Source organism: Eleutherodactylus coqui, chromosome 11, assembly GCF_035609145.1.
Source record: "Eleutherodactylus coqui strain aEleCoq1 chromosome 11, aEleCoq1.hap1, whole genome shotgun sequence".
NCBI lineage: Eukaryota > Metazoa > Chordata > Amphibia > Anura > Eleutherodactylidae > Eleutherodactylus > Eleutherodactylus coqui.
Genome location: NC_089847.1, coordinates 85,649,159 through 85,661,310, shown reverse-complemented (window position 1 = coordinate 85,661,310; position 12,152 = coordinate 85,649,159). Strand labels below are relative to the sequence as shown.

The following is a 12,152-nucleotide window of genomic DNA, read 5'->3' as shown; positions in this document are numbered from 1 at the left end:
CAGGGGGCTGCAGGAGGCGCAAAAGCAGGACAAACTCCCACTATAGGAGGGAAGAGGCGAATGCACCACTAATTAAGACATTACTGTGTGCGATGCCGTGCGACACTTTGCAGTGCTTTATTTGAGGTATTGTGGAGCGTCGCAAACCACCGACAGTGCCAAAGACAGTCACCTCAGTAGGGAAGGAGCTCTGCCACTGCCACAGTGCAACTTGCTATGGTAAGTCTGGAAGGTGGACTGGACAGAGCCTTAGTGTTGCTTTTTTCTTCCTATCCTCTTGCATAGTTCACTAGATACTGTATAATGCAAAGTTATACCGTTTTTCAATATTATACGATCCTCCATTTTCAAGATCTCTGCTTGTCTTGAACATGTTATGGACACAATGGTGAAGGGTTTGTTGCAAGGCACTGCTGTGAACACTAAACTATAGAGCTGGTCACCGGTTTGTCCATAACCTGTCCAGGGCATATTTTTAGCCAATGGAAATAGACAATCAAGGTTCCTATTGAACAACAAGCAGAGATCTTAACAGCAAGGAATTGACACAAAGGATAATTGACACATTACTTGATTAGATAACAGCGATTATTTGCTGAGACTCCAATACCCCTACAATGTGTTAGGACTAGCGATTTTCAAAACTGTCATTTGCTGCCATAGCCTACTATTCCTATGCCATCAGTGAGATTAGATCCACAGACCTGTCCTCATGTATCCCATTACAATGGATGAAAACTGTAGCGGTGTACAAACCAGGCCTTATAATGAGGCATAGACTGTCAGTTTACATGAAATATAAACTTGTGTATATCACTATCCAAACATCTCAATCTTTTCTTTTCCCCTAAAGGATATTCTTATGACCCAAGACTTCTCCAAGTTCCAGGCTATAAAGCCAAAATTGCTGGATGCAGTTGATGATATGCTGGCCAACGACATTGCTAAGCTTATGGTCCTGGTCAGACAAGAGGAATCCCAAATGACAAATCAAGTGGTCAAAGGAGGTGCATTTGAGGGAACCATGAATGGCCCATTTGGCCACGGATATGGGGAGGGAGCTGGAGAGGGCATCGATGATGTAGAGTGGGTAGTGGGTAAAGATAAACCAACCTATGATGAGATCTTTTACACACTTTCTCCTGTCAATGGAAAAATCACTGGTGCCAGTGCCAAAAAGGAAATGGTGAAGTCTAAGCTTCCAAACACAGTATTGGGCAAAATCTGGAAGTTGGCAGATGTGGACCGAGACGGCTTTCTTGATGATGAAGAGTTTGCATTAGCAAATCACTTAATAAAAGTGAAGCTAGAAGGGCACGAGCTACCAGCGGATCTCCCTTCTCATCTAATCCCTCCTTCAAAACGGCGGGGAGAGTAACGGTTTACTCTGCCAACCCGCTTTCCACTTTCAGTCTTCCATTTTTTTTTTCTGTTCTCTGTTAAATGCTCCATTGGAAAGAACTACTACAGTAAAGAAGAGATTCGATGCCTGCATAACGTTTTAAAATAAATATATTCTTTAAAAAACCCTTTAACTGAAACAAGACTGGTTTGTTGGTGGAGCAAAGGTGGTGTGCCGGTGCTATAGAAGGACTTGGGGTGGGTGACATGAAGGGTATTGTGATCCATGACCTATGATGGAATGAGCCGCTCTCCTCAAATCACAACTGATCACTTAGTTTATTCTTCCATGATATTGTATGCAAGTCTGTCCTCCAGGATGTTAGAGATGGACTTCTCATGTCTTCTGTTGGCCATGGTACCACCATCTTGCTGCCTAATTTGTACAAGTACATAAAGGAATACACATTGTATCACGTGGTGGCCATCATCTTTACTGTCCTACCATTATTTTATTGCCTTGCTAAACGTTGAAGCTGCTAAGTTGGAACAATGCCTCCATGCCAACACTGTTGTACTTCCAGTATTATTCCATTACCTTCACCAGCTTTAATGTAGAACTGCCCGAAACAATGAACGTGATCGGTATTAACAACCATCGGCTGTCCAGCCTCTTTCAACTAGTTGTGTTTTTGCATTCATTTTCTTGCTTTTCATTGACTTATATCTTAGCTAAAAGTTAAAGAACGACCTGAAGCGTTGGCTGAATGACCCTTCAGTGTATATGAAAGTCTTTCTGCTTGTTGTTGGTGTGGCCAAAGAGAACTACAACTTTACAAGCCAGATATTGGATTGATACTGACTTGGATCCGCAGGTCATCCCCCATGATGCTGCTGGAGCACAGAACAGAATCTGTTGTCACGAGGACATTGGAGTGGACGACCGAAGGTTTCCTGGCTGGGACGTCAAGCCCTAGTAGTAATGTTTCCATAGACTTTAATTGTCTATTATTGGGGTGAATGCCATCCATTTTAATTCCCATTGTGCGATGCAGCTACCCTTTATAAGGAGCACATACCAAGCATATATAATGCAGATCACCAGTCTGTGCCTTTTTTTTTTCTTCTGTAGAAGTTCTCATTCTCTGTGAATTCTGTAATATAAAAGTTTTTATCAAAGCTGTTCTAGACTGACATACTTATGGCAATGTGTTTTATGTCCCAGTTCACGGGGTATGTATTTATATGATTATCACTTTTGCTTTCAGCAGTGGGGTTGGGTGTTCAGTTGTCGCCCTATATGGGACGAGAGTTGACTTGTTACTGAGGGAAGTTGCACATTCACATAGCGTTACGTCCTATGCTGTTAGCAGGCCCTGTGGATGTTTTAATTGTGTGGTAATAAACGGCACAGCTTTTTGGTATGTTTTCTTGTGATTGTCATTTACTAACTCTGTATGCAGACTGTCTGGTCTATCCATTGACTGGCAGCTGGTGCATTCACCTGTTACCAGACGGACCCCTTCCGAATCCATTCATGTGTATAGACCTTTTTTACATAGGATTTGGGTCCATTTACATGCAAAGATGATTGCTCAAAACTGTCAGTTTCTGACAAATTTTGAGCGATCATTTTGCATTGGCTACTAATGGGCTAATCAGCGAATTAGTAGCTAACTAGCTTCATTTGGATGTATTTATAGAACAGCGGGTGGTCTGTTCTCTAAATAAATCACTATTCTCCAGCAGGACAGCAGCTGAAACGATATCTGCGCTGCCCGCGGGTAACTCGGCATGTGGTCCCTGCTTTCGGGACAACTGATTTTTAAGCTGAGCTGAACTTGGCGATGGGCACACATTTACAAGCAATGGCTATCGCTCAAAAGTCGTCTGGATGAATTTTGAGCGATAATCGTTGCGTGTAAATCTGCCTTTAGATTGTTCATTTAGTTGGACTTTCCTTCCCAACTCTCTTGGTTATTACAAAGAGTATAATAGAACAAACCCTAAACTGATCATGTCCTGATATTTGTTCTCGCGTACATGATGGCTTAAACGAAAGCATTTAACACTATTGGAGAATCGCTCATGTATATGACCCCATTCAAAAGAATACTGGGGTTCATATTTGTGCATTTCACATCGCCCAAATCTCACGTGGTTTTTTATGGCCGTGTAAAGCGGCTAAAGGCCACTCTTAAACACATTTTTACAAATGTTTGTGTAACCGCGGTTTTGTGAGCGCTTGCCTGTGTGTTTACTGCATATTTTGTGCAGTAACCAAGCAAAGCAAGCTGATGTCTCTTCCCAAATGCATGGAGGTATAGTGCAGAGGTAGTGAAAAAACTCCCGTGTAAGAGAGGCCTTCGGCTGCTTTCACATGGCCAACAAAATCGTACAAGATCTGTGTGTTGCAAGAAGGACAAATCTTGCACAAATATGAACCCCATTCTTTTGAATTTTTCTTTTTTCCTGCATTGCGATGGTATACGGGGAAAAAAAATTATTGGGTCTGGAAGGGTATCATTTCTCCTTAGGGAGCGCACCTCGTAGGTGTGAGGAGACTCGTAAGACCATGCAAGCTCCTCTGGGCAATATGCAAATGAAAGACTGAACAATGCCTCTACAGCGCCACTTATTGGAAGCTAACATTCCTGCAACTCAATGTCAGATCGATAGGCTATTGCCTTCCCAATCCTTCTGAAAACTCCTGGCTGCGAGGCGTTTTCACATGGAAACAGCCTTGCATCCCTGCGGGGATGAAGGAATCCTCTGGCGCTGCTGTCACAGCTGTGGCAGGAAATCGTGATGTTCTCCCATTGCTTTCAATGGGACCAGTGTTGCTGCCACCATCCCCATCGGAAGCAATGGGCGATATCGCAGGTTTTTTTTTTCCCCCTCAACTTGGCTTGAGTGAAAACATCACAAATGAGAATGAAACCATTGAACATTATTGGTTTTATAAACTGTGTTTTTCACTCACTCTTGTGCAATTTTATCACCAGTGTGAAGCTGGCCTTAGGGTGCGATTAGATGGAACGATTTATCGTTCAAACGAGCCGACTAGGATTGACAATTGTTTTGCTTTTTGCTTGTCACTCATTTTATACAGGCATAAAAATTGTCGTTGCTCATTCGCTAATCGCTTGGTTTAAGCAGCGCTCGTTCTGTCCTCACTTATACAGCGAATGTCACCTGAACAAGCCACCGCTGTATCTGCCTGTATAAACAGGCTGTGCGAGAAGACTAGATAACTAGGACATCATTTGTTCGTATTATAAGTCGTCTTGTCTAAAATGTCGCTAATGGAAGCTTCTGCAACTTCCTACTAGTGATGCTGCACTCTGCATGAAAGTGATGAAGATTGAAACGGCGTGTTCTCATTTTCATGTGAGTTCTAGAAGACTGTAGGGCCTCTTTAATGTACATGTCTAATAGTCTTTAGTTATTACACTAGTCCATGTGTGTGTATGAGGCATGCGTGTCAGTACGTTGACCACTTACCACCAGTGCGGGCATGTGCTGCACCATCTCCGCAGCTCCACATTCAGAGACTCTAGCTTGTCAAATGTTGATCAAGTCTGCAGGGAAAGACTAAATATTCTGCAAGGTTCCAACCTATAAATGAGTGCAGGATGAGGCTGGACCAGCTGTAGAGGTGGGCTGTGCAGCAAGGGGCTGCTTACAGTAGGGGCACCCAAGCTACCTCTATTATCTGCTCTAATGCCCCCCCGTGCCACCCAGTTGTGGTTTCATAGCAAACCTGTAAGTTCACAGTACCGCTCAGTCATGAGCACCAGTGCCATCAAGCTTGACTCCTCCCCTTTGTCTCCAGCGCAAAACAGGGAGTTGGGCTCTGAAGCTGCCAGGTGATTACTTAACAGTGGCAGCACTGCTGGCTAGAGCGGTCTATTGCCACATGCAACCATTACTGTAAGTGTTCACCTGTAGTGGATTTGGTGTAAATCTACAGTAAAATTTACCCCTTCAATTGAAAGGGTGAAATCTGTTGCAGATCCGCATCAAAATCCGCAAGTTAAGCAAAAAATCTGCTACATGTGAACAAACCCCATGAGTCTGGATTGTGGGGCACTTGCCATAAGGGATTTATTTGTTTTACTGGAAACTCTTATCGCCGCCACCCCCCCCCCCCCCCCCCCCCCCTTCCTCAGGCTGTGTGAAGAGCCCGGGGCTTGTGGGCCACTTACTGCATGTGGTTTTAGTTGGCATAATCCCATTTGATGCTAAAAGCCAGAAACCGGTACAGGCTTTTTTTTTTGGAGGAACTGCTTCGCTGGAATAAGAGGATGAGGAATTGGCCCCATCTCATGAAACGCATGAAGGGGTAAACAAAGCTCTCTGTGCGGGGTAGCAAAACCCAGCACCTTTAATGGGGGCCAGTTTTGACCTGTTTGACCCTTTTTCTGCAAAGCCTAAAGCAAGCGGTAGTCCCATTACCTGACCGTCCACCAATGGTATATGTATGTAAGGACCACCTTCATGTAGCAGGCTGTCTCTCAGGGACGAGACCGGACCGGTCACATTTCTAGTAAAGAGAAACACCAAGAAGAGTGTGCCTTCGGACGCATGAGGGGCAACTGCAGCACTCAGGGCATGTAGTCCAAGCTACCTTGGGGTTCTAGATACAGTTTTTTGTAAGATGATCTTGACGTAATCTGTTTGGGAGCTTTACATAGGTCGATATCTGCAACTCCGCTATGTAAAAGAGAGGAGAACCACAGAGTACTACAGGTTGTAGGAGACTAAACATTCTAAGGAGAAACAGCCTTCTTTCAGAAACAGCACCACTCGTGTATAGGCTTGTTGTACTGCAGTGACTCTGGGCAGACATTTCCTCTGCAGGGGCCAGGAAAATTACTAATTTTTAGTTTGGACTACTCCTTAGGCTATGCAACACCATTCTAAAAGTCTGTCTGCAGCAACCACTAGGGGGTGCTCCCTCCATACAGATTACATTCAAATAGTCTGTGTATGATGAGCCTCCCCTGGTGGTCAATGTTACAGTTGAAAGGGGTTGTCCAGTTGCAAATTAGTAATGTTCTTATCTGTAGGTTATGTCATTAATAGTAGATGAGCAGGAGACTGCTGCCCAGGACCCTCACCAGTTAGCCCTTCACTGGGTCGGAGTGCATCAATCTGGTGAACAGCTAATGGCAGGGGTCCTTGTCGGTAGGCCCCTACCGATCTACAGCTATTGATGGCCTGTCCTAAGGAACGGTCATCAATATTTTATAACTGGACAACCCTGTAAGGGCAGCTGTTCTAATGATAAAGCCGTGATCTAGGGCCCGTAGCAGCAAAGTTTTGATCTGACATCAATAAGAGTTGAGACCTAGTAAAAAAAAAAAAAACACAAACCTTGCACCAAGACGGGTTAGCCCGTGATCTTGGTTCAATTTGTTCCGATTTTAGTGGATCAAAATAATTGAACTTAGTTTAACAGCTGAAAACCAAGATGGTGGACTCAACTGATAGTGTAACTTCACCACCCAGGAAAAGCCATAGAGTTGCTGCTGAGAGCAGTCCTGTTTTTACTATTACCATGAAAGCTGGAAGATCACCTGACTACAGTCACCAATCACCACTAGCCCACTCATTATAGCACCATCATATACTGCAGCAGTGTATTGGGAGTGCTTTACGTGCCCAGCTCCGGGCACACAGCATTAGGCCTCTTTCCCACCTGTGCCAGGGCTCTTGAGGATTTCTGTCTGTCGCCGTCCTATAATGGTGCCGTTCAGCTCCTGCCATTCTGATCAGCATATTACAAAGTAATCAAGCAGAAATAGCAAAGCATGCTGCCCTCTGCAGGAGGCTTCAAACCCAATCTCCACCACAGATGCGAACGGGCCCTTAGCATTTATGTCCAGGTGCAGTCTATAACACTAGTGTCTCTTAGGGTATAATATGGGTGACGGAGGGGCCCCCATTATAGATATTGCACTGGGGCCCAGCAGCTTCAGCGTATATCTCTGTATCATACATATTAGGGGAGTGGCTTAGAGACAGCACACTAAAAATTGCACAAGAGTTTTGGTGCAAAGTACTGGTGTAAACTAAGCCATCCAATAGAAAATCCTAAAGATGCACCAAGTTTACCATCCAGCATGAGCCGCTGAAATCTGGTGCAATTTCAGACTGTCCAGTAGTACCTGGAGTACCTCAAGACACAGGTTTATGAGAGATCGCTCCTGTCCAACCAACCTGATCAGCTTCTACAAGGAGGTAAGTTCTAGACTGGACCGGGGAGAGTCATTGGATCTTGTGTATCTGGACTTTTCCAAAGCGTTTGATACTGTGCCGCATAAAAGGTAGGTATATAAGATGAGAATGCTTGGTCTGGGTGAGAATGTGGGTAAGTAAGTGTTCAGTGGTAGAAAGCAGAGTGGGGTTTATACATGGTACATACTGATTGGGTCACCAATACTAATAGGGTACCAGAGGGGGCAGTACTGGGCCCTGTTCTTTTTAATAGATTATATTATATGATAGAGGGGATTGTGTAGTGAGATATCAATATTTGCAGATGATACAAATCTGTGTAAAGCGATTAACATAAAAAGGATGCAGGACAGTTTACAGAGGATCTGGATAAGTTGTGGGCTCCGGAAGAAAAGCGGCAAATGAGGTTTAACACCTATAAAGGTAAGGTTCTGCTCACGGCCAGAGGAAATACATGTCACCATTACACTAAATGGGAAACCACTAGGCAAAACTGACATGGAAAAGGACTTGAGTGATTCTGTAAGGAATAGAGATGGCAGCAATCTGGTGCAAAGTAGATTCCTTTATTCCCACAAACGCTAAAACGACGTTTCGACTCTAGTGAGTCTTTTTCAAGTATGGAAAAGGACTTGGGGATTCGGGCGCATGATGAAAACATCATTCTTCCTCTTTACAAATCACTGGTCAGATCACACATGGAATATTGTAGTTTAACAAAAGCCGCAGGGCATCATAAGTCATATATCAGGGGTAGATAATATCTATTTCATATAACCCATACATATAACAAAAAGTCCCTCCTATAATATATATCAAACAGAGAAATAAAGAAAATTAGAGTGCAGGACTTATAAAAATATATATATTTATTAAATATAGAAAAGTCATAAATCCAAAAAGAAAAGACAGGGATGCACACAAATATAGATACACATTAAATAAAAAATCCCAACATAATGATATGAGTGGTGAGCAGAACACAAATCCATATAGATGTAGACCATTAGATATGTCCAGGGTAGAGATGAGCGAGCGTACTTGTTAAGGGAAATTACTCGAGCGAGTATGGGCATTTTCGAGTACATGCCTGCTTGCCCCGAAAAGATTTTGGGGGGGGGGGGGGGGGGGGGGGGATCTCTCTCCCTCATGCTCACTCCCGCCAGCCCCCGAATCTTTTCGGACGAGCAGGTGTGTACTCGAAAATGCCCATACTCGCTCGAGTAATTTGCCTAAACGAGTGCGCTCGCTCATCTCTAGTCCAGGGCAATAGCCATCAATGTATCTCCAATACAACCCCCATCCAACAGGAAAAAGCAAAGTGCATGTTACAGATAATGCAGAGTTTTTAATACCTATAACTAGTATAAGGCTCCCCAGAGTTCCACCATAGTGTAGGGACTAGACCCCATTGTTCTTCCTCTTTACAAGTCACTGGTCAGACCACACATGGAATATTGTGGACAGTTATTGGCACCGGTACTCAAGAAGGACATATCAGAGCTTGAGCGGGTACAAAGGCGGGCAACTAAAGTAATAAATGGAATGGATGGACTACAATACCCAGAGAGGTCATCAAAATTTGGGTTATTTAGTTCAGAAAAAAGACGGCTGAGGGGGCGACCTAATAACTATGTATAAATATATCAGGGTACAATACAGAGATCTCTCCCATCATCTATTTATACCCAGGACTGTGACAGTAACAAGGGGCACCCTCTATGTTGAGAGGAAAGAAGGTTTCTACAATGACGTAGAAGGGGATTCTTCACTGTAAGAGCAATGAGACTATGGCACTCTCTGCCTGAGGGCATGACGATGACAAATTCGATGAGAGTTCAAAAGGGGCCCGGACGCCTTTGTTGAGCATTACAATATTATGTTATAATCATTAATAACTTCAAGGGTTGTTAATCCGGGGATTATTTCGATTGCCAAATTGGAGTCAAGAAGGAATTTTTCCCCCTAAATGAGTTGAATTGACTTCTACCTCATTGGGTTTGGGTTTTTTTTTTTCCTTCCCCTGGATCAACTTTGGGTGTTAATGGGCTGAACTGGATGGACGTGTCTTTTTTCAGCATTACATACTATGTTATGCCAAGTATTTGAAAGGTTAATAAGTCTGCCCTAATGACTTGCAGTAGTTTTCTAGTGATGTAATAAGACAAGTCACGTTTTGCAGCTCCCACTCTTACAACTAATGTTAGAGAGGATCATACCAAAATTACAGGTTCTCCTATCCACAAAGGATAACTTGCTGATTGGTAGAGGTCTCATTGGTGAGACCCTCGCCCATCTCTGGAACAGGATTCCAATGTCCCATTCTGCTTGTCACTGTGGGGGGGTTCCTTCACCTCCTGCAGTGACATCAGCATGTAGGGAGCGCTGCCCGAGCATATGCATTAAAAAAAAAATTTAAAAAAAATCATTTACTACAAAAATACCTGACAAGCCCCAGTCGGGCATCTCTGCAGTTCCATCGAAAGTGAATGGAGGGCTTGTGTGACCAGAACTCCATTCAGTCTCCTCACTGAAGGGGGTGCAGTAACCCTGCAGTAAAGTCAATGGGGGACACAGGACTCCCGATCTTAAGATCAGCAGAAGTTTCAGCAGTGAAGCCCCCACTGATCAGCACGTTATCTCCTATCCCGTGGATAGGAGATAACTTGTAATTGTGATACAACCCCTTTAAGGATCCGTAGTCTGGGTCTTGCAGTCACACCCAAGCTCACCTTTTGAACGGTCCTGCTCTTCTGTGTTGTTGACATCCCTTTAGAGTTGGCAGAATCTCACCTTAACCGTGAGAAGACTTTACTGTAAACCCTTCATTACAAGACGAGTGTCACCCAACTCCGGCAGGCATCGGCGGTGTAGCATTTGGCCCATGAGCCTCTTATGCAGCACAGTGAGTAACGCGGCTGCAGGGGACTGGGGGCGGAGCTTAGGGTAATAGCGAGATAGAAAGGGGGAGGAGCTTAGACTGGAAGGGGGGAAGAAGAAAGGAAGAGGAACAGAAGTGAGAAGCAAGTGAAGAAAGAAGACGGAGCCGTGCAAGACAGAAGACACGTGGATTACAATTGGCCTGGATTAAAAGAGTTTTTGCAAGCCAGCGAAGAAGACACGTGGACTACAAAACTTTGGATTACAAATTTGGAAAGCAGAGCAAGCAGAGCGGAGGAGTAGTTTAAAGAAGAAGAGCAAGAAACTTACTACTGAGGACCGGAGACGTCGGGAGAAGAAGAGAAGAGGAGTCCGGTGAGAAGACAAGAAGAAAAGAAAATGGAGGACCTGCGGGTGCAAATCAAGGAGGCAGTTAGCCAGGACGGCACCGGCTGGCTGGAGGAATTGCTGCTGAGCTGCAGGACGGCCGCGGGAGCGGCGGAGCCGGAGGGATCCGGGACGCAACAGAGTGGAGCCAGTGAGGCGCCGCCGGAAGGAGAGGAGCAGCTGCGGGGAAGACCGCAGCGAAGAAAGCAGCCGCCAGCGAGGCTCAGCCCGAGCCCGGCGAACAAGCGACGCGGACTGAGGAACAGCAGGGGAGAAGACGAAGCGGCGGCCGCCGCAAAAACCGGAAGCAAGATGGCGCCGGGTTCAAACCGTTTGGCGGGAAAACGGCCCGCCACGAGGCAGCGCTCACCGCCGGCGAGCGGGAGCAGAAGAGGAGAAGCTCAGCCATCTGCTACAGCAGCGGCAGCAGCACCCAGCGCAACAGGGCAGCGCGCACTGGCGCGCAAAACAGCGCAGACGAGGAGTGGTGCGGCCAGGATCCAGACGGAGGAGAGAGGGAACACGCGGGAAGGGCGCGTACCCCGCCAGCACCACAGAGCATCGCAGCCAGAGCGCAGCGCGGCAGAAGGTAGGCAACAGAAAGGCAGGGGGCCAAGTAAGAGGGGGAACATCACGAGAGCAGCAGCCACCTGTAGCACCCCCACCAGCAGCCCCGTTAGCAGCCCAAGCCCTGCCATTTTAAGCCCAGGAAGGGCACAACGAGGGAGGGGTAGCCGGTTTGAGGGGTCACGTAGCCCGACCCCGAGCCCACATGCAGCTATCCAACCGGGTCATAGCCACAGTATGCCATCTTACTATGGCGGTAATAGACCGGAGGCTTCCCTATATACGGGACAGCAAAGGGGGGTATACACCACCCAGAGGCCAAGCAGACACACTTCATTAGTGCAGCCACCCGCTACGGGCATGCAGCATCGGTGTTTCGTTAACCCGAGATACCTCGACCCAAGGCTGCAAGAAACGTTGGGTTATTCATCCCAAGTATCAGGCAATTACGCTAGCAGTGGCCGCCAAGGGCAGGGCGCTAGGCGTAGGCGCAGGGACAGAGCCAGGGCGATAAGACAAGAAGCCAGGCGTTCGGGCCAGCTAGAGCAGGCGAGCAGCGCTTCAAGTAGCAGCAGCGGCAGGGCAAGAGGAGTCAGCAGAATAGATAGGAGCAGCTCAGAAGAAGATAGACGGGACTCAGAAGAACATCGGCATCTGCTCAATGTACAAGCTAAACAAAGTGCAAGAGGCTACAGGAGTTACAGAAGTCAAGGCCACTCGCATGGACGGTCGTG

The 12,152-nt window shown here is 46.0% G+C and overlaps 1 protein-coding gene across 1 annotated transcript in view; it reads left to right on the top strand.

Moving 5' to 3' along the window:
* Positions 1–2,765, top strand: part of EHD1 (EH domain containing 1) — a 42,680-nt gene extending 39,915 nt beyond the window's left edge. Inside the window, exon 5 of the mRNA XM_066582921.1 lies at positions 854–2,765. Coding sequence (XP_066439018.1) covers positions 854–1,378 — 525 coding nt within the window. The 3' untranslated portion in view covers positions 1,379–2,765. The remainder of the gene's footprint in view (positions 1–853) is intronic.
* The last annotated feature ends 9,387 nt before the right edge of the window (positions 2,766–12,152 follow it).